Here is a 22,553-nt window from a genome sequence, read left to right as displayed (position 1 = left end):
CCCTCTCACCTTTCAGCCAGGCCCTTCTTTGTGAGGCCTGAGATGACGATAGGGTCAAAAGGCTCCTCTGTGCCTGAGATGGTAATACCCAGCGGGCCGTTGAAACGCTTCAGCTCCACTGTGTAGATAATGGAACCAGACATCTCCAGCTCATCTGACAGGGACAGAGAGAGCATGCATAACCACACATGCTCAGAACATGTAGAAATATGACAGTTATTACATAAGGGATCAATTAGACCAAAAATAAATGGCACACTAGCTAGCACACATCAGACATGAGTCACAAATGAAACATGTAAAAACAAGCCACTTGACAAATCAAAGCACCATGACACTCTGCTATACTTCATTTTACAGTTATTTTTCAGATGGTATTTTACATAAAAATGTGCGAAAACAGTGGGAACTTACAGCACAATCACACATCACATATTAACTTTCTTATGACACACGGTATGTAATGACGTGTGTTTATACTAGGTAAATAGACAGCAATGTTTTGATACAGTCTGGAGATGTGCCCATTAGGGAATTCAAGATCATTGGACAGAAATCTGTACTTTAAACCAACCTCTCCACGCAATACTGCATCTTTATTGTTGAAGCATGACTCTGTGTTCATCTTACCAGCGTTATCCTCGTCCTTCTGGATCCGGAGCTTGACCATGTCCTCTGCCTGCTGCAGCACATGCATGGCGTCCTCCATGGTGCAGTTCTCCAGACGCACGTTGTCGATAGCCAGCAGCCTGTCCCCTGGCTCCAACGTGCCTGTCCTATTAGCAGGCAGGGTAGAGGAGGGCAGCAAATTAAACCAGATAAAACATCAAGTGATACTTGTGTTTGTACCTGACATTTGCTTTGCATCTTAAAGATAGCATTACTAGGGCCCTGTTTTTCCTGGTAAGGTCACATGGTGAGGAAAAACTCCTGCTCATGACTAGTATCACTGCATTTCAGACTTAACTAAACCCAGAACAGAGGCAGTAAAGCAAGTAATTTGTTGGAGTAACCTAAAAACTGGACGTTTCTTTGCTGACCTTATCAGCATGGCTCCCCATGTGATTGGGATGTGGGACACACCTGTGAGCTATGCTTCCTTTTCTGATGTCAGAGATGATGAGAGCTTTTTCGGGTCTCTTGCTTGCTGTTCAGACAGAGACACCATTACATTAAATGTTAATAATATCCACAATGATAATAGCAGGGAATAGAAATCACATTTATCAGTAGTTACCTGTAGCCCAGATTATTTTAATTTGCTCTGGATACATGCATGTTCCACTTTAATGCACACACCCACAACAGTCCCACATCATTGCATATATAACAAGTTCACTGTTGGCTTGCCCTACTACTACCTTCAGTATATGTGGTATCACTTCCCTAAAATCCTCTGTGCTACAGATAATTGCTGTCCTTTGTTTTTCCAGGGTTGTTAAAGTGTGAAAGAGTTGATGATAAATGCTTGTATTAGACTGCTATTATTCAGACATAATTAGGCAGTAGCTTCCATGACAGTCTAAGAGACCAGTCATGGATCACAGAGCATTGATCCACAGAGAGAGAGACAAAACTCCAAAAGCCAACCAAATCATAAGAAAACAAAACGATTATTATTTCCAATGTGTCAAGTAATTAACAAAAAAACTGAGCAAACTAGAATGCTATTTGGCCCTAAGCAGAGAGTACACAGCAGCAGAATACCTGACCACTGTGACTTACCCAAACTTAAGGAAAGCTTTGACTATGTACAGACTCAGTGAGCATAGCCTTGCTTTTGAGAAAGGCCGCCGTAGGCAGACCTGGCTCTCAAGAGAAGACAGGCTATGTTCACACTGCGCCACAAAATGAGGTGGAAACTGAGCTGCACCTCCTAACCAATGTATGACCATATTAGAGACACATATTTCCCTCAGATTACAGAGATCCACAAAGAATTTGAAAACAAACCCGATTTTGATAAACTCCCATATCTACTGGGTGAAATACCACATTGTGCCATCACAGCAGCAAGATTGGTGACCTGTTGCCACAAGAAAAGGTCAACCAGTAAAGAACAAACACCATTGTAAATACAACCCATATTTATGCTTATTTATTTCCCATTTTGTACTTTAACCATTTGTACATTGTTACAACACTGTACATATATACATAATGACATTTGTAATGTCTTTATTCTTTTGGAACTTTGAGTATAATGTTTACTGTTCATTTTTATTGTTTATTTCACTTTGGTATATTATCTACTTCACTTGCTTTGGCAACGTTAACATATGTTTCCCATGCCAATAAAGCACCTTGAATTGAACTGAGATTTAATTGACTTTATATTAAGGCCAAGGATTCTAATGTTGGGCTACGTCACCCCCTGCTGTTCGCATTTGGCATTCTCACCACTGATTGTGATGCCAAGATCTACTCCCCTCCTCTTGGGCAGCTTCACATGGAACATGCCACTACTTGGAACCACTGATTCTAATTGGGGACAAAAACATGAAATTAACAGATTGATTAAAGCATAAATAACAAATGCAGACTGTCCTTTTAACTCATATTAAGGAAATATGTACTAACTATGACACAGTATGTGGTTGTCTCACCTTGCTATCTTAAGATGAATGCACTAACTAGTCGCTCTGGTTAAAATATGAATGGATAAAAGAGATGCCATTTCCAACTTTGATAAACAAACATTAAAGAAAATAAAAAGGCTTTACCTGCTACATCAAACTCGACCTCCAGAGTGACCTTATTGGCCAGAGCGGCATTTCGCAGTAGTTGTTTGGCTTCCTCCAGTGTTCCATCCTCTGTAGGGATTCTGTTGATTAACAGGAGTCTGTCCCCCACCTGCAGAAGTCCACATCTGACAACACAAAGCACAGTTAGAAGATAAAAATAAGGAAAAAGGGTAATTGTGTGTGGCATTCAGCACATTTTAGATGAAAATATAAAACTCATTTTCATAGTGAATGTGGCCTTTATACAGTTAGACTAGACAGACATTTATCCAAATGACCAGGTGTTACGAACTGTTTTCCCCAATACTTCTCTCATTTACGGCCCATTTCCCAGACCCAGATTAAGCCAACTCTGAAATCAAAAAGCATTTTCAGCAGAGACCATGAGACTCCTGCTGTAAAGCGATAAGAAACCTTATCCATGTTGACTAATACCATGCATCTGTTATATGGAGCATATACACATTTACAGATCCATCTTGTTTTCTTTACTCTCATGACTGCTGTAGATTTCAGATATAAGTATCAGTCAATTTAAATAAATTCATTAGGCCCTAATCTATGGATTTCACATGGCTGGGAATAAACACCTTAAATCTAAAAAAAAAAAAAAAAAGGTAGGGGCGTGGATCAGAAAACTAGTTAGAATCTGGTGTGACCACCATTTGCCTCATGCAGCGTGACATCTCCTTCGCATAGAGTTGATCAGGCTGTTGATTGTGACATGTGGAATGTTGTCACACTCTTCCAGCGAAGTTGCTGGATATTGGCGGTAACTGGAGCACGCAGCCATCCAGAGCATGCCAAACATGCTCAATGGGTGACATGTCTGGTGAGTATGCAAGCTATGGAAGAAATGGGACACTTTCAGCTTCCAGGAATTGTATACAGATGCGACATGGAGCTGTGCATTATCATGCTGAAACATGAGGTGATGGCAGCGGATGAATGGTACGACAATGGGCCTCAATCTCATCACGGTATCTCTGTCCATTCAAATTCCCATCAATAAAATGCATTGTGTTTGTTGACAGCAGCTTATCCCTGCCCATAACTTAACCCCACCATGGGGCACCAACGTGCCAGTGGGATTTGATGATGAGTATTTGCCCACTGAAGTCGGTTACGACGCCAAACTGCAGTAAGGTCAAGTCCTTGGATGACGAGCATGGAGACAAGCTTCCCTGAGACGGTTTCTGACAGTTTGTGCAGAAATTCTGCAAACCTACAGTTTCATCAGCTGTCTGGGTGGCTGGTCTCATACGATCCCGCAGAAAAATAAGCCAGATGTGGAGGTCCTGGGCTGGTGTGGTTACAAGTGGTCTGCGGTTTTGAGGCCAGTTGGAAGTACTGCCAAATTCTCTAAAACTACATCGGAGGTGGCTTATGGTAGAGAAATTAACATTAAATTATCTGACAACAGCACAGGTGGACATTCCTGCAGTCAGCATGCCAATTTCACGCTCCCTCAAAACATGAGACATCTGTGGCATTGTGTTCTGTGACAAAACTGCACATTTTAGTGTGGCCTTTTATTGTCCCCAGCACAAGGTGTACCTGTGCAATGGTCATGCTGTTTTATCAGCTTCTTGATATTGCACACATGTCAGGTGGATGGATTAACTTGGCAAAGGAGAAATGCTCACTAAAAGGGATGTAAACTAATTTGTGCACAAAATTTGAGAGAACTAAGGTTTTTGTGCATATGAACCATTTTTATTTTAGCTCATGAAACATGGGACCAACACTTTACATGTTGCGTTTATATTTTTGTTTCGTATATTTCAACTCCACTTTGTCCTTTTGATCTCCTCTCACTGACAACAATCCACTGAGTCAGGACCCTGAAGGGCACAATCAATTCATGTTGTTACATTTTTCATTTGTTTTGACTGGTCCCTCCTGTCTTCTTCTGAGCAATGGGAAACTTTTAAGTAAACTTATTTTCACAGAAAAATGACTAATATTGAATCAATATGTCACCTAAGTTGAACAAATCTCAATCATCTTTCTGATAAATAAATTACTCTTCACCTTGCTTGACCTTGAATAAGGGCACAGACACTTCACCAAACCACTTCCATTACACAAACACACATGCACCCACAAACCCACACTCCTACTGTACAATCAGACACATACGTACTTCCATGATCACATAATGATCAGGACAAACACATAGGAGCACTGTGAACTAGGATTCATTCACTAACCACTGCGATTAATTTACCTTTGTGTCAGGACTGAGACGAACATACACAATACGATGTTCTGCTTGAGTCATTCCCTCCCAACGGCGGGAGCCTTTTAATGGTATTACACCACCCAGGGGACAAGGCCTTCTCTTGTTCATACAGACATTATCATTAATCTTACAAGACAAGGAGAGAGACCACACACTGGCCTGATCGGTGTTCGCTGTTAATTGGCCTGTATCGTTTTACCTTATTCAATAAACAGATATTAAATGCAAGGATCAAAATTAAGAGTGTTGAAGTGTGGTGTGACAAATAAACTACCGGGAAAGTAGACTAGAATGCTTCTCACAAACACAGGTTCTAATACCACTGCAGTTATTTCAATTACATCAAAGCAAAGTGGCTAATGGAATTGATAGGACATAGTGTATCGAACACTGACGTCTTTGGATAGTTAGGAGACCCAGATGAATACTCCTCAGAGAAAGCAGTGACTCGCCCCATCACTCCTGATGATGCCCCACCATCCTCTTGAGTGACTAACACACTGTGTGTCTCTGGGTGGAAGGCCGTGTGCGCACATGCATCTCTGTGTGTGGGTGGGTCACCTTTCGGCAGGGCTGTCGGGCTCGATGAAGCGGATGACTGGGGGGGCAGACAGGGTCTCTGTGGCAAAAACACCCCCCTGCAGTTGAACCCCAAACCCTAGGAGTGGATCCCCCCTCAGGACGACCTCGCTGGTCTCCACGTGAACAACCTGACCCCCAGGGCCCACTGAGCTGGATGCTAGGGACACTGGTAGGGGGGTTGGATGGATAGGAGGAAGAGAGAAGGAATAAATGGTCAGAGTGAAAAGAGCGTTAGAGAGAGAAAGGGAAAGTGAGTGTTCGAGAGTGAAAAGAAGAGAGGGAGTCAGCTATCAGTCTTTCCATCAGTCATCTTAGTCGACGTCAGTGATCAGTCATCAGAGTGGTCACCACTTTGACGAGGGGAGGCAGGGTAAATTCTCAAACTATTATAAAACAATGTTATGAATTCACATGGAAAAAAACAATCCACATACGTGAGCTCTTGTGCTCCTTACTCCGCTGGCATCTCTTGTGTGTCGTGCTGTGGGGGCTTGGGGGGGCGACGGGGGGGATGGGGCAGGGCAGGGTGCTGCTGTACCCTGAGGTGGCTGTGGAGGAAGGGGAGAAGCCACCACACACCAGAGCTGAAAGGACACATGCTCACAACATCAAACCAATGCAAAGAGAAGTCCCCCTCAAGGTAGAATAATGCAACTCGCCACTTGACCTGTAACTCCACAGGGGCTACATATGATGCTAATGCAAAGTCAATGATATCATATCATTGGGATCATATCTAGGATCATTAACCCCAAAAAATGACCGATGATCAACAGCAACTCAAAATACATACGTACAACAAGGAAAAAGGTTATATACTGTACTATACCCAGTAGCATATTCACACATTCCAACTTACATTTGCAGTGGTCCTGCTGGTTGAGCTGGTGGCTGGGACTGCTCCATGTCTTGCAGTGCTGGGTGTGGCTGTAGTTGGCAGTGGGCTCCCAGTGTTGAAGGTTGCTTTTCTGTACTTTCACTACGGCCACAAATAAACAAAACGATAAACAAAATAATTGTTTATTTGGAAAAGATTAGGAAAAGCTGGGGCAGCAGGTAGCCTAGTGGTTAGAGCGTTGGACTAGTAACAGAAAGGTTGCAAGATCGAATCCCTGAGCTGACAAGGTAAAAATCTGTCGTTCTGCCCCTGAACAAGGCAGTTTTTATTTTACCTTTATTTAACCAGGTAGGCAAGTTGAGAACAAGTTCTCAGTTACAATTGCGACCTGGCCAAGATAAAGCAAAGCAGTTCGACAGATACAACGACACAAAGTTACACATGGAGTAAAACAAACATACAGTCAATAATACAGTATAAACAAGTCTATATACAATGTGAGCAAATGAGGTGAGAAGGGAGGTAAAGGCAAAAAAGGCCATGGTGGCAAGGTAAATACAATATAGCAAATAAAACACTGGAATGGTAGTTTTGCAATGGAAGAATGTGCAAAGTAGAAATAAAAATAATGGGGTGCAAAGGAGCAAAATAAATAAATAAATTAAATACAGTTGGGAAAGAGGTAGTTGTTTGGGCTAAATTATAGGTGGGCTATGTACAGGTGCAGTAATCTGTGAGCTGCTCTGACAGTTGGTGCTTAAAGCTAGTGAGGGAGATAAGTGTTTCCAGTTTCAGAGATTTTTGTAGTTCGTTCCAGTCATTGGCAGCAGAGAACTGGAAAGAGAGGCGGCCAAAGAAAGAATTGGTTTTGGGGGTGACTAGAGAGATATACCTGCTGGAGCGTGTGCTACAGGTGGGAGATGCTATGGTGACCAGCGAGCTGAGATAAGGGGGGACTTTACCTAGCAGGGTAAATGACATGGAGCCAGTGGGTTTGGCGACGAGTATGAAGCGAGGGCCAGTCAACGAGAGCGTACAGTTCGCAATGGTGGGTAGTATATGGGGCTTTGGTGATAAAACGGATTGCACTGTGATAGACTGCATCCAATTTGTTGAGTAGGGTAGGGTATTAATTAGTTAACCCACTGTTCCTAGTCCGTCATAGAAAATAATATTTTTTTCTTAACTGACTTACCTAGTTAAAAAAAGGTAAAATAAACAAATTACAAAAACAAAAAAAATCGCTCTCTCAATCTGCTAAATTCTACCCATGAAATCCTGTTTTCCTTTCCATGTCTAAATTTACTCCACACAGAGCCTGCAGGATAACACCATGCAGAGTAATTGATATTTAATGTTTTCTTCATGGTACGCTAGATAATCCTGTGGCATAATGTATTTTTGTCAACACAAGAAAATCTGTGAAACACATTTAATTGAATTAATTGAATGGAGCAAAGAACGGCTGGCTGATCTTCCTTTTTTAAGTTCATTAACAAGCTTCAACAAAGCTGCATGCAGATTGGAGAGCATTTAAACGTTTCACTTTGGAAGAAAGAAAAATAATTTGTTTAAAAAACACTGTCAGGTCAGTCAGAACTGACTCTCACTGAGCTAATACTGCCTTGAGTGAAGAGAGGACATGCCATGAGAATCTACCTTGAAAATAGCTGAAACCCGAAAAGCTGATTGCAGATAATGTCTCTGTCATGATGATAAGGCATTTCTCCCCTCTCTCCTGATTGGCAGGCCAATACTGACCAATTGAGCGTGAGCTGTCAGTGTCTAACCTGAGGATAAAGAGTCTGCATACAAAGGTTCGGCTTTCTCCCAGCAGAACTCGGCTAGGTAAAGCAATAGTCTGTGCTCGCATATTCCGTAAAGACCTTCGCTTGAAAAAGAAGAAAATATAATAATATATACTGTTGTTTGTCCCTGCTAATAGAACGAAGCAACAACATTTTAATGATTTTTGAAAATTTTACCAGGCAAGTCAGTTAAGAGCAAATTCTTATTTACAATGACAGCCTACCCCGGCCAAACTCGGACGATGCTGGGCCAATTGTGCGCCGCCCTATGGGACTCCCAATCATGACCGGATGTGATAGAGCCTGGTTTCAAACCAGGGACTGTAGTGACGCCTTAGACCACTGCGCCACTCGGGAGCCCTAGCCAGAAACACTTCCTGAAATTAGTCAGAATTAAGAAATCTGTCATAACATTTTTACATCTCACTAAGATGTTTGGTGCAGTATTTCTCAAGTGAAAATCTTTGCATTGAAACTAGTCTCTCGTTAAATGACAACACTTCATGTTTCTGTAACGGATGTGAAACGGCTAGCTTAGTTAGCGGTGGTGCGCGCTAAATAGCGTTTAAATTGGTGACGTCACTTGCTCTGAGACCTTGAAGTAGTGGTTCCCCTTGCTCTGCAAGTGCCACGGCTTTTGTGGAGCGATGGGTAACGATGCTTCGTGGGTGTCAGTTGTTGTGGGTGCAGAGGGTCCCTGGTTCGCGACCGAGGATGGGCGAGGGGACGGTTTAAAGTTATACTGTTACATTTCCACTCCTACTAGAAGTAGTACTGTTGATCAAGTAGTAATTTTCAACAACAACACAAATTGTGAGCACCTACAGCCCCCCCAAAAAACGCCTAACATGCTGACCAGACCGGACACGCCGCGTGCGCCAGCGTCACAAAATACATTTAGAAATCCATGTTATTCAATTATTGCGCCAACGAGCGTCTGCGATGCCAAGGGATAAAATAGAACTCCTTTGTATTTCTGATGCAGATCGCGCTGAAAGTCCTGCCTCTCCCATCTTCTCATTGGTTTATAGAAGCAGGTACCCACTTGCCATTTCCTCATTGGTTATACTCACTTGAGTGATTGAAAGACGAAATGTTTTGCCGGTTGTCGTGGTAAAAGTGTAGATGCCAATCACCATACAAATTCAAAGATGAAAAAGCCTGGAAGGCTAGAAACGATTCGGTTGGCCATTTTATGTGTGGATTAATTGTCGGAGTAGAAGACCTTGTGCATTTCAGGTAAAATAACAACTCAATGTTTATATCCCAGGACAAATTAGCTAGCAAGTGCAAGCTAACTAGCTAAATTGCCATACATGTTTAATGCTTTTCGACCTGTCCCCAAATTAATGTAATTGGTTGAGTTTGTTTTGATATTTTAACCTGCATGTCGCGTTTGGTGTAGGGGGACAAAATACATTTATGCACGATAGCGCCCGATGGCACTCGCGCGCAGCCGGTTTGGGTTCCGTGTAAGACCAAAACATCACAAAATGTAAAATATGCAAAAACTGTTTTGACTGGTAAGCTTTATTCGATTGGGTGAAAAGTTAATGTGATTGGAGACAGATGCCACACAATTAAGCAATAAGCCCCAAGAAGGTGTGGTATATGGCCAATATACCACGGCTAAGGGATGTTCTTAAGTATGACACGACGCAGAGTGCCTGGACACAGCCCTTAGCCGTGGTATATTGCCATATATCAAACCCCCAGGTGCCTTGTTGCTATTATAAACTGGTTACCAATGTAATTAGAGCAGTAAAAATAAATGTTTTGTCAAACCCATGGTATGCGTTCTGATATACCATGGCTGTCAGCCAATCAGCACTCAGGGCTCGAACCACCCAGTTTATAACAGAGAATAATGACTGTTCTGAAATGTTCCACTTTTTTGATTGCATTTACAGTGTCGATAGACTTGACTCCTTTTACAAATTATTTGTATTCTTAAATGCTATAAAGCACAGGTTATAGCCTAAAGATAAAGTATTGGCTGTTATTTTCAATGTATTAAAAACAAATTGTTTATGAAACAGTCAAAGGAAAAATGTGGAGTTATGCTCCACACTTGAACGCACCCAAACCTTGCAGCTATATTTAACAAGGAGAATTACACACGACAGTAATCCTCAGTGCTCCGTTTGTACAGTCTTAATCTGTGACAGCCTCCCCCCTCACATAGAAGGATTTGCAGGAAACATGTTAATACACTACATGACCAAAAGTATGTGGACACCCACTCGTCGAACATCTCATTCCAAATCATGGGCATTAATATGGAGTTGGTCCCCCAGCTATAACAGCCTCCACTCCTCAAGGAAGGCTTTCCACTAGATGTTTGAACATTGCTGCGCGTACTTGCTTCCATTCAGCCACAAGAGCATTAGTGAGGTCGGGCACTGATGTTGGGCAATTAGGCCTGGCTAGCAGTCAGCGTTCCAATTCACCCCAAAGGTGTACGATTGGGTTGAGGTCAGGGCTCTGTGCAGGACAGTCAAGTTCTTCCACACCGACCTCGTCAAACCATTTCTGTATGGACCACTCTTTGTGCAATGGGTCATTGTCATACTGAAACAGGAAATTGTCTTCCCCAAACTGATGCCTCAAAGTTGGTAGCACAGGATTGTCTAGAATGTCATTGTATGCTGTAGCGTTAAGATTTCCTTTCACTTGAACTAAGTGGACTAGCCCAAACCATGAAAAACATCCCCAGATTATTATTCCTCCCCCATCAAACTTTGCAGTTGGCACTATGCATTGGAGCAGGTAGCGTTCTCCTGGCATCATCCAAACCCAGATTCAACCGTCGGACTGCCAGATGGTGAAGCGCGATTCATCATTCCATTGAACGCGTTTCCACTGTTCCAGTGTCCACGAGCTTTACACCATTTCAGCAGACGCTTGGCATTGCACATGGTGATCTTAGGCTTGTGTGTGGCTGTTTAGCCATGGAAACTCATTTAATGAAGCTCCCGGCTAATAGTTATTGTGATGACGTTGCTTCCAGAGGCAGTTTGGAACTCGGTAGTGAGCGGCTGAGCCGTTGTTGCTCCTAGACGTTTCCATTTCACAATAACAGCACTTACAGTTGACCGGGGAAGCTCTAGTAGGGCAGAAACTTGACGAAGTGACTTGTTAAAAAGGTGGCATCCTATGACAGTGCCATGTTTGAAAGTCACTGAGCTCTTCAGTAAGGCCATTCTACTGCCAATGTTTGTCTATGGATATTGCATGGCTGTGTGCACGATTCTATAAATCTGTCAGCAATGGGTGTGGCTGAAATAGCCGAATCCACTCATTTCAAGGGTGTGCACATACATTTGTATCTATAGTGTATGAACCCATGGATGTCTCACAGATTCAGGACACCTGGTTAAGTCCAAGACGTCATAGTATGTCTTCTGAATGCATGTAGGTAAACACCAAACTCTTTTCAAACGTCCACATTGGTCTCAGGTAGAAGCTGTCATTATAGAACCCTTTCCTATCCCCTATGCCTAATCAAAAGAAGTGACAAGATGTCTGACCCTGGCTCATTAGTTAGGGGCAACTTCCATCTCACTCTGTGGTCCTGTAAACCTTTGGCTCCTGCAGCTTAGAGATAAAACTCACCTAGAGAAGCGCTTTAAGAACTCTATTTCCTATCTTTACTGCGGAAGAGAAGCCGCTAATATTTTTGTTGCTATGTCAGTCTTACTAAATCCCCCCGCGAGGATTAGACAAATTGCATTTTATGATCACGTATAATACCCAAATCGTATTTATCATTAAAATATAATGTTGTCGTTGTGGCATTTCATTTCAATAATGAATCTACATCTAGTCCAAGTTTGAAGGACATAAAAAATTACATTTAATAAGCATAAATAAAAAGTCAGTCAAACACTTCCTGATTTGTTTTCATTATCTTGAGTACATGCATTGGTTAGTGATACAGTCCAACTCCATTAGCTAATGGGGATCTCGCTAATGACTCAACAATATTTATTTTTCAAAACAACCATAAGAACCGTACACTAAAGCTAAGACGCCCACCACAGATAAGACAGCTACTGAAGATAAGAGTAAGCCACAGCATAGTTGTTCTATGCTCCTGAATCCTGCTTACAAGCAAAAATTAAAGCAGGACGCATCAGTGACTAGATCAATAAAAAAAGTGATCAGATGAAGCAGATGCTAAACTACGGGACTGTTTTGCTAGCACAGACTGGAATATATTCCGGGATTCCTCCGATGGCTTCATCAATAAGTGCATTGATGATGTCATCCACACAGTGACCGTGCGTACCCCAACCAGAAGCCATGGATTACAGGCAACATTTACACTGAGTTAAAGGCTAGAGCTGCCGCTTTCAAGGAGCGGGACTAACCCGGAAGCTTATAAGAAATCTATCCGCTATGCCCTCAGACGATCCATTAAACAGGCAAAGCATCAACATAGGACTAAGATTGAATCGTACTTCACCGGCTCTGACGCTTGTCGGATGTGGCAGGGCTTGCAAGCCATTACAGACTACAAAGGGAAGCATCTGCAGACGAGCTAAACTACTTCAATGCTCGTTTTGAGGCAAATAACACTGAAACATGCATGGGAGCACCAGCTCTTCGGGAAGACTGTGTGGTCATGGTCTCCGCAACCGATGTGAGTAAGACCTTTAAACAAGTCAACATTCTCAAGGCCGCAGGGCCAGATGGACTACCAGGATGTGTACTGCGAGCATGCACTGACCAGCTGACAAGAGTCTTCACTGACATTTTTAACCTCTCCCTATCTGAGTCTGTAATACCAACATGCTTTAAGCAGACCACCATAGTGCCTGTGCCCAAGAACACTAAGGTAATCTGCCTGAATGACTACTGACCCGTAGCACTTACGTCTGTAGCCATGAAGTGCTTTGAAAGGCTGGTCATGGCTCACATCAACACAATTATCCCAGAAACCCTAGACCCACTCCAATTTGCTTACCGCCCCAACATATCCACAGATGATGCTATCTCTATTGCACTCCACACTGCCCTTTCCCACCTGGACAAAAGGAACACCTATGCGAGAATAATATTAATTGACTTCAGCTCAGCGTTCAACACCATAGTGCCCTCAAATATCATCAATAAGCTAAGGATCCTGGGACTAAACCCCTCCCTCTGCAACTGGATCCTGGACTTCCTGACGGACTGCCCTCAGGTGGCAAGGTTAGGTAACAACACATCTGCCATGCTGATCCTCAACACAGGGGCCCCTTAGGGGTTTGTGCTCCGTCCCATCCTGTACTCCCTGTTCACTCATGACTGCAATGCCAGGCACGACTCCAACACCATCATTAAGTTTGCCGATGACACAACAGTGGTAGTAGGCCCGATCACCAACAACGACGAGACAGCCTATAGGGAGGACGTCAGAGACCTGGCCGTGTGGTGCGAGGACAACCTATCCCTCAATGTGATCAAGACAAAGGAGATGATTGTGGACTACAGGAAAAAGGAGGGCCGAGCACGCCCCCATTCTGATCGACGGGGCTGCAGTGGAGCAGGTTGAGAGCTTCAAGTTCCTTGGTGTCCACATCACCAACAAACAAACATGGTCCAAGCACACCAAGACAGTCGTGAAGAGAGCACAACAAAACCTATTCCCCCTCAAGAGACTGAAATGATTTGGCAAGGGTCCTCAGATCCTCAAAAGAACTGCACCACATGGTTGCATCACTGCCTGGAATGGCAACTTGGCATTCTCCCTCTGTAGTGCCTCCGAACGCAAGGCACTACAGAGGGTACTGCGTATGGCCCAGTACATCACTGGGGCCAAGCTTCCTGCCATTCAGGACCTCTATACCAGGCGGTGTCAGAGGGAGGCCCTAAAAATTGTCAAAGACTCCAGCCACCCTAGTCACAGACTGTTCTCTCTGCTACCGCACGGCAAGCGGTACTGGAGCGCCAAGTCTAGGTCCAAGAGGCTTCTAAACAGCTTCTACCCCAAGCCATAAGACTCCTGAACATTTAATCAAATGGCTACCCAGACTATTTGCATTTCCCCACCTTTTAAACTGCTGGTACTCTCTGTTGTTATCATCTATGCATAGTCACTTTAATAACTCTACCTACATGTACATATTACCTCAACTAACCGGTGCCCCTGCACATTGACTCTGTACCGGTACCCCCCTGTATATAGTCTTGCTATTGTCATTTTACTGCTGATCTTTAATTACTTGTTACTTTTATTTCTTATCCAATGCAACAACTGCATTGTTGGTTAGGGGCTCGTAAGTAAGCATTTCACATTAAGGCCTACAACTATTGTATTCGACACGTGTGAATAAAACATTTGATTTGATTTGATAGTTCTACCACACATCAGTTTCAGTGATCCCTTCCAGCTTCACATGCTACGAAACCACCTCAAACCGTTGGGCCAGATAAAAACCTGGAAAAAAACACGGCATGAACCATCCCAGAGAGGTGTGTGTTTGTGGGTGCGTAGCTTGCCACTATGAATAAGAGGCCGACGGTCTACCCCAGGGCACAAGGCTTGCCTCCCAGCACTTTCCACACTCAGCGTGATTCACAGAATGTGGGAGGAGGCAGCAAACCCTCTGCAGTCCCTTTAAAGCAGCAGCAGTTAACAAAGGTGACCATGTAGGTTTGTGTTTATGCTGAAAATGCAGTTTATCTGGATTGTGTCTGCAGGGTAACAGACAGTGCCTTCAGAAAGTATGCACACGCCTAGACTTTTTCCACATTTTGAACTTGTAATTAGTTCAATTGAGATATTGTGTCACTGGCCTACACACAATACCCTATCATGTTAATGTAGAATCATGTTTTCAGAATTTTTTTTTACAAATGATTTAAAATAATAAGTTGCAGGGACTCACTCTGTGTGCAATAATAGTGTTTAATATTATTTGTGAATGACTACCTCATCTCTGTACCCCAAACATACAATTATCTGTAAAGCACCTCAGTCGAGCAGTGAATTTCAAACGAAGATACAACCCCAAAGACCAGGGAGGTTTTCCAATGTCTCGATAAAGAAGGTCACCTATCGGTAGATATTATTTTTTAACAGCAGACGAATATCTCAATTACACTTTGGATGATGTATCTATATACCCAGTCACTACAAAGATACAGGTGTCCTCCCTAACTCAGTTGCTGGTGAGGAAGGGATCAGCTCAGGGATTTCACCATGAGGCCAATGGTGACTTTAAAAACAGGTACAGAGTATAATGGCTGTGATAGGAGAAAACTGAGGATGGCTCAACAACATTGTACAGTGCTCAAAAAAATAAAGGGAACACTAAAATAACACATCCTAGATCTGAAAGAATGAATTATTTTTATTAAATACTTTTTTCTTTTCATAGTTGAATGTGCTGACAACAAAATCACACAAAAATTATCAATGGAATTCAAATTTATCAACCCATGGAGGTCTGGATTTGGAGTGGCACTCAAAATGAAAGTGGAAAACCATACTACAGGCTGATCCAACTTTGATGTAATGTCCTTAAAACAAGAGGCTCAGTAGTGTGTGTGGCCTCCACGTGCCTGTATGACCTCCCTACAACGCCTGGGCATGCTCCTGATGAGGTGGCGGATGGTCTCCTGAGGGATCTCCTCCCAGACCTGGACTAAAGCATCTGCCAACTCCTGGACAGTCTGTGGTGCAACGTGGCGTTGGTGGATGGAGTGAGACATGATGTCCCAGATGTGCTCAATTGGATTCAGGTCTGGGGAATGGGCGGGCCAGTCCATAGCATCAATGCCTTCCTTTTGCAGGAACTGCTGACACACTCCAGCCACATAAGGTCTAGCATTATCTTGCATTAGGAGGAACCCAGGGCCAACCGCACCAGCATATGGTCTCACAAGGGGTCTGAGGATCTCATCTCGGTACCTTATATCCAAGATGGCGTAGCAGTCGGACGTCTTGTCGTGTCGTGTCCCTTGTATATATCGTTTTTTTACATATTTTTCTTCGCATATCTTTTAAAACATTTTGCTAAACCTCAACTTCGAAATACTCTCCTGCAACCCGCCTCACCCAACGTAGCGCGGATCTGCTTTTTTTTTCTAAAGTATTTATATTTACTTCGGATCCGGAACCCCTCAACTGAAGCTAGCCAGCTAACTACCAGCATACCACTGCTAAGCGGTCATCAGCTAACCTTTAGCTCAGAAAGCTATCGCCAGTTCGAACAACGCGACTCTAACCAGAGCATAACGGACCTATTATTATTTTTATTTTTTCATGCCCGGATTCCTACCGCAAATGGAACATTTTTAGCTGGATCTTCACAACTAGCTAACTAGCTAACCGCAACCCCGGATGATTACTAGCATTTCCATCCACTTAGCTTGAAGCTAGCCCGGCCAGAGCTCCTGTGCTACCACCGAAGCATACTCCTGGGTTACAATATCCGGACCCACGACCGGTCTATCGATGTCACCGCATGAAGAGGCATAAACAGACTCACCCCATCGCGACGTCCCCCAAAGACTAACTTTCTAGCCCTTGCTATCTGCTTGCTTGCTAATTCAGCCTGCTAACTGCTAGCTTGTTTAGCCCCGGTCCGCTAACTGCTACCTTGCTCAGACCCGGCCTACTAACTGTTAGCTTGTTAGCACAGGCCTGCTAACTGTCTGAATCGCCGTGTCCCAACCACTCACTGGACCCATATTTACTTTCAATCTCTTTTTGATTTTTAATTCGATTATACCTTCCGGTAACCTGCCTCACCCAATGTGATACGGAATCGCTATTATTTTTAATTTTTAGAACACATTCAAGAACCTCCAGAAGCTAACCAGCTAACTAGCTACAAGCTATTTAGTCATTGTTAGCCACTGCTAGCGGCTTTACCTTCTGCACAGCCAGCCATTTTTTTTTTACCTGGATAATACTTGCCAGTCTAGCTTCCCTGCCCCATCCACCGCTGCCCCCTGGACACTGATCACTTGGCTACATAGCTGATGCATGCTGGACTGTCCATTAATCACGGTACTCCATTCTGCTTGTTTATGTTTTATCTGTCGGCCCCAGCCGCACTCAGGCTCTGTGTGTAGTTAATCCGACCCTCCCTGCCTAGTCAACGCCATTTTACCTGCTGTTGTTGTCCTAGCTGATTAGCTGTTGTTGTCTCACCTACTGTTTAGCAAGCTCTCCCAATTCAACACCTGTGATTACTGTATGCCTCGCTGTATGTCTCTCTGAAATGTCAATATGCCTTGTATACTGTTGTTCAGGTTAGTTATCATTGTTTTAGTTTACAATGGAGCCCCTAGTTCCACTCTTCATACCCCCTTTGTCCCACCTCCCACACATGCGGTGACCTCACCCATTACAACCAGCATGTCCAGAGATACAACCTCTCTCATCATCACCCAGTGCCTGGGCTTACCTCCGCTGTACCCGCACCCCACCATACCCCTGTCTGCGCATTATGCCCTGAATATATTCTACCATGCCCAGAAATCTGCTCCTTTTACTCTCTGTCCCCAACGCTCTAGGCGACCAGTTTTGATAGCCTTTAGCCGCACCCTCATACTACTCCTCCTCTGTTCCGCGGGTGATGTGGAGGTAAACCCAGGCCCTGCATGTCCCCAGGCATCCTCATTTGTTGACTTCTGTGATCGAAAAAGCCTTGGTTTCATGCATGTCAACATCAGAAGCCTACTCCCTAAGTTTGTTTTACTCACTGCATTAGCACACTCTGCTAACCCTGATGTCCTTGCCGTGTCTGAATCCTGGCTCAGGAAGGCCACCAAAAATTCTGAGATTTCCATACCCAACTATAACATTTTCTGTCAAGATAGAACCGCCAAAGGGGGAGGAGTTGCAGTCTACTGCAGAGATAGCCTGCAAAGTAATGTCATACTTTCCAGGTCCATACCCAAACAGTTCGAACTACTAATTTTAAAAATTACTCTCTCCAGAAATAAATCTCTCACTGTTGCCGCCTGCTACCGACCCCCCTCAGCTCCCAGCTGTGCCCTGGACACCATTTGTAAATTGATCGCCCCCCATCTAGATTCAGAGTTTGTTCTGTTAGGTGACCTAAACTGGGATATGCTTAACACCACGGCAGTCCTACAATCTAAGCTAGATGCCCTCAATCTCACACAAATCATCAAGGAACCCACCAGGTACAACCCTAAATCTGTAAACAAGGGCACCCTCATAGATGTCATCCTGACCAACTGGCCCTCCAAATACACCTCCGCTGTCTTCAACCAGGATCTCAGCGATCACTGCCTCATTGCCTGTATCCGCTACGGAGCCGCAGTCAAACGACCACCCCTCATCACTGTCAAACGCTCCCTAAAACACTTCTGTGAGCACGCCTTTCTAATCGACCTGGCCCGGGTATCCTGGAAGGACATTGACCTCATCCCGTCAGTTGAGGATGCCTGGTCATTCTTTAAAAGTAACTTCCTCACCATTTTAGAGAAGCATGCTCCGTTCAAAAAATGCAGAACTAAGAACAGATATAGCCCTTGGTTCACTCCAGACCTGACTGCCCTCGACCAGCACAAAAACATCCTGTGGCGGACTGCAATAGCATCGAATAGTCCCCGCGATATGCAACTGTTCAGGGAAGTCAGGAACCAATACACGCAGTCAGTCAGGAAAGCTAAGGCCAGCTTCTTCAGGCAGAAATTTGCATCTTGTAGCTCCAACTTCAAAAAGTTCTGGGACACTGTGAAGTCCATGGAGAACAAGAGCACCTCCTCCCAGCTGCCCACTGCACTGAGGCTAGGTAACACGGTCACCACCGATAAATCCATGATTATCGAAAACTTCAACAAGCATTTCTCAACGGCTGGCCATGCCTTCCGCCTGGCTACTCCAACCTCGGCCAACAGCCCCCCCCCCCCCCCCCCCCCCCCCCCCCCCGCATCTACTCACCCAAGCCTCTCCAGGTTCTCATTTACCCAAATCCAGATAGCAGATGTTCTGAAAGAGCTGCAAAACCTGGATCCGTACAAATCAGCTGGGCTTGACAATCTGGACCCTCTATTTCTGAAACTATCCGCCGCCATTGTCGCAACCCCTATTACCAGCCTGTTCAACCTCTCTTTCATATCGTCTGAGATCCCCAAGGATTGGAAAGCTGCCGCAGTCATCCCCCTCTTCAAAGGGGGAGACACCCTGGACCCAAACTGTTACAGACCTATATCCATCCTGCCCTGCCTATCTAAGGTCTTCGAAAGCCAAGTCAACAAACAGGTCACTGACCATCTCGAATCCCACCGTACCTTCTCCGCTGTGCAATCTGGTTTCGGAGCCGGTCACGGGTGCACCTCAGCCACGCTCAAGGTACTAAACGATATCATAACCGCCATCGATAAAAGACAGTACTGTGCAGCCGTCTTCATCGACCTTGCCAAGGCTTTCGACTCTGTCAATCACCATATTCTTATCGACAGACTCAGTAGCCTCGGTTTTTCTGATGACTGCCTTGCCTGGTTCACCAACTACTTTGCAGACAGAGTTCAGTGTGTCAAATCGGAGGGCATGCTGTCCAGTCCTCTGGCAGTCTCTATGGGGGTGCCACAGGGTTCAATTCTCGGGCCGACTCTTTTCTCTGTATATATCAATGATGTTGCTCTTGCTGCGGGCGATTCCCTGATCCACCTCTACGCAGACGACACCATTCTATATACTTCCGGCCCGTCCTTGGACACTGTGCTATCTAACCTCCAAACGAGCTTCAATGCCATACAACACTCCTTCCGTGGCCTCCAACTGCTCTTAAACGCTAGTAAAACCAAATGCATGCTTTTCAACCGTTCGCTGCCTGCACCCGCACGCCTGACTAGCATCACCACCCTGGATGGTTCCGACCTTGAATATGTGGACATCTATAAGTACCTAGGTGTCTGGCTAGACTGTAAACTCTCCTTCCAGACTCATATCAAACATCTCCAAGTCGGCTTTCTATTCCGCAACAAAGCCTCCTTCACTCACGCCGCCAAACTTACCCTAGTAAAACTGACTATCCTACCGATCCTCGACTTTGGCGATGTCATCTACAAAATTGCTTCCCCCACCTGTGGACGTCGGGTTTCTGACTGTTTGAGCAGACACATGCACATTTGTGGCCTGCTGGAGGTCATTTTGCAGGGCTCTGGCAGTGCTCCTCCTGCTCCTCCTTGCACAAAGGCGGAGGTAGCGGTCCTGCTGCTGGGTTGTTGCCCTCCTACGGCCTCCTCCACGTCTCCTGATCTACTGGCCTGTCTCCTGGTAGCGCCTCCATGCTCTGGACACTACGCTGACAGACACAGCAAACCTTCTTGCCACAGCTCGCATTGATGTGCCATCCTGGATGAGCTGCACTACCTGAGCCACTTGTGTGGGTTGTAGACTCCGTCTCATGCTACCACTAGAGTGAAAGCACCGCCCGCATTCAAAAGTGACCAAAACATCAGCCAGGAGGCATAGGAACTGAGAAGTGGGCTGTGGTTATCACCTGCAGAACCACTCCTTTATTGGGGGTGTCTTGCTAATTGCCTATAATTTCCACCTGTTGTCTATTCCATTTGCACAACAGCAAGTGAAATTTATTGTCACTCAGTGATGCTTCCTAAGTGGACAGTTTGATTTCACAGAAGTGTGATTGACTTGGAGTTACATTATGTTGTTTATTTTTTTGAGCAGTGTAGTTACTCCATCTAGTGGAAAACCTTCTTAGACAAGTGAAGGCTGTAATAGAAGCAAAGGGGGACCAACTCCCTATTATGATTTTGGAATAAGATGTTTGACGAGTAAGTGCCCATATACCATGTAGTTTATTTTCAAGAATGGTGGGGTCTGCATCATTAGTATGCTGGTCATCGGCAAGGAATAGGGAATTTGTTTAGATAAAAATAAACAGAATAAAGCTAAGCACAGGCAAAATCCTACAGGAAAACAGGGTTCAGTCTGCTTTCCAACAGACACTGGGAGACAAATTCACCTTGCAGCAGGACAATAACCTAAAACACAAGGCCAAATATACACTGATTTACTTACCAAGATGACATTGAATCTTCCCGAGTGGTCTAGTTACAGTTTTGACTTAAATTGGCTTAAACATCTATGGCAAAAACTTGAAAATGGCTGACTAGCAATGATCAACAACCAACTTGACAGAGATTGAAGAATGAAAAAAATGATCAATGTGCAAATACTGTAAAATCCAGGTGTGCAAGTCTTTTAAGAGACTTACCCAGAAAGACTCGCTTCCAAATGTGATTCTTACATGTATTGACTCAGGGGGGTGAATACTAACAGTACCAGTCAAAAGTTTGGACACTACTCCTCATTCGTTTTTCTTTATTTTTTACTATTTTCTACATTGTAGAATAATAGTGAAGACATCAAAACTATGAAATAACACATATGGAATCATGTTGTAACTAAAAAAGTGTTAAACAAATCCAAATATATTTGAGCTTCTTAAAAGTCGCCACCCTTTGGCTTGATGACAGCTTTGCACACACTTGGCATTATCTCAACCAGCTTCATGAGGTTGAATGAGGTTCAATGCTTTTACAACAGTCTTGAAGGAGTACCCACATATGCTGAGCACTTGCTGCTTTTCCTTCACTCTGCGGTCCAACATATCCCAAATATTCTCAATTGGGTTGAGGTTGGGTGATTGTGGAGGGCAGGTCATCTGATGCAACACTCAATCACTCTCCTTTGAAAAACAGCCCTTACAGAGCCGGAAGGTGTGTTTTGGGTTATTGTTCTGTTGAAAAACAAATGATAGTCCCACTAAGAACAAACCAGACTACGTATCGGGACTACGTATCGCTGCAGAATGCTGTGGTAGCCATACTGGTTAAGTATGCGTTGAATTCTAAATGAATCACTGACAGTGTCACCAGCAAAGCACACCACAGCATCACACCTCCATGCTTCACAGTGGGAATCACACATGCGGAGATCATTCGACATGGCGGTTGGAACCAAACATCTCAAATTTGAACAGATTTCCACCGGTCTAATGTTCATTGCTTATGTTTCTTGGCCCAAGCAAGTCTCTTCTTCTTATTGGTGTCCTTTAGTAGTGGTTTCTTGGCAGAAATTTGAACATGAAGGCCTGATTCACGCAGTCTCCCCTGAACAGTTGATGTTGAGATGTCTGTTACTTGAACTCTGGGAAGCATTTATTTGGGCTGCAATTTGAGGTGCAGTTAATTGCAGATTTCTGAGGCTGGTAACTAATGAACTTATCCTCTGCAGCAGAGGGAACTCTGGGTCTTCCTTTCCTGTGGCGATCCTCATGAGAGCCATTTTCATCATGATGCTGGATGGTTTTTGCAACTGTACTTGAAGAAACTTT

General features: G+C 44.2%; 1 protein-coding gene across 2 annotated transcripts in view; it reads right to left on the bottom strand.

Moving 5' to 3' along the window:
* The window catches only part of LOC110531951 (glutamate receptor-interacting protein 2), a 70,803-nt gene that overhangs the window by 11,886 nt on the left and 36,364 nt on the right, over positions 1–22,553 (bottom strand). For both annotated transcript variants that reach the window (XM_021615495.2, XM_021615497.2), the window contains exons 10-17: positions 6,431–6,550; positions 6,006–6,155; positions 5,551–5,737; positions 2,724–2,869; positions 2,401–2,481; positions 1,084–1,147; positions 631–776; positions 10–154 (exon numbers count right to left, since the gene is read on the bottom strand). In XM_021615495.2, coding sequence (XP_021471170.1) covers positions 10–154; positions 631–776; positions 1,084–1,147; positions 2,401–2,481; positions 2,724–2,869; positions 5,551–5,737; positions 6,006–6,155; positions 6,431–6,550 — 1,039 coding nt within the window. The remainder of the gene's footprint in view (positions 1–9; positions 155–630; positions 777–1,083; positions 1,148–2,400; positions 2,482–2,723; positions 2,870–5,550; positions 5,738–6,005; positions 6,156–6,430; positions 6,551–22,553) is intronic.

This window comes from Oncorhynchus mykiss, chromosome 9 (assembly GCF_013265735.2).
Source record: "Oncorhynchus mykiss isolate Arlee chromosome 9, USDA_OmykA_1.1, whole genome shotgun sequence".
Taxonomy (NCBI): Eukaryota; Metazoa; Chordata; class Actinopteri; order Salmoniformes; family Salmonidae; genus Oncorhynchus; species Oncorhynchus mykiss.
This window is presented reverse-complemented; position numbering and strand designations above follow the sequence as displayed.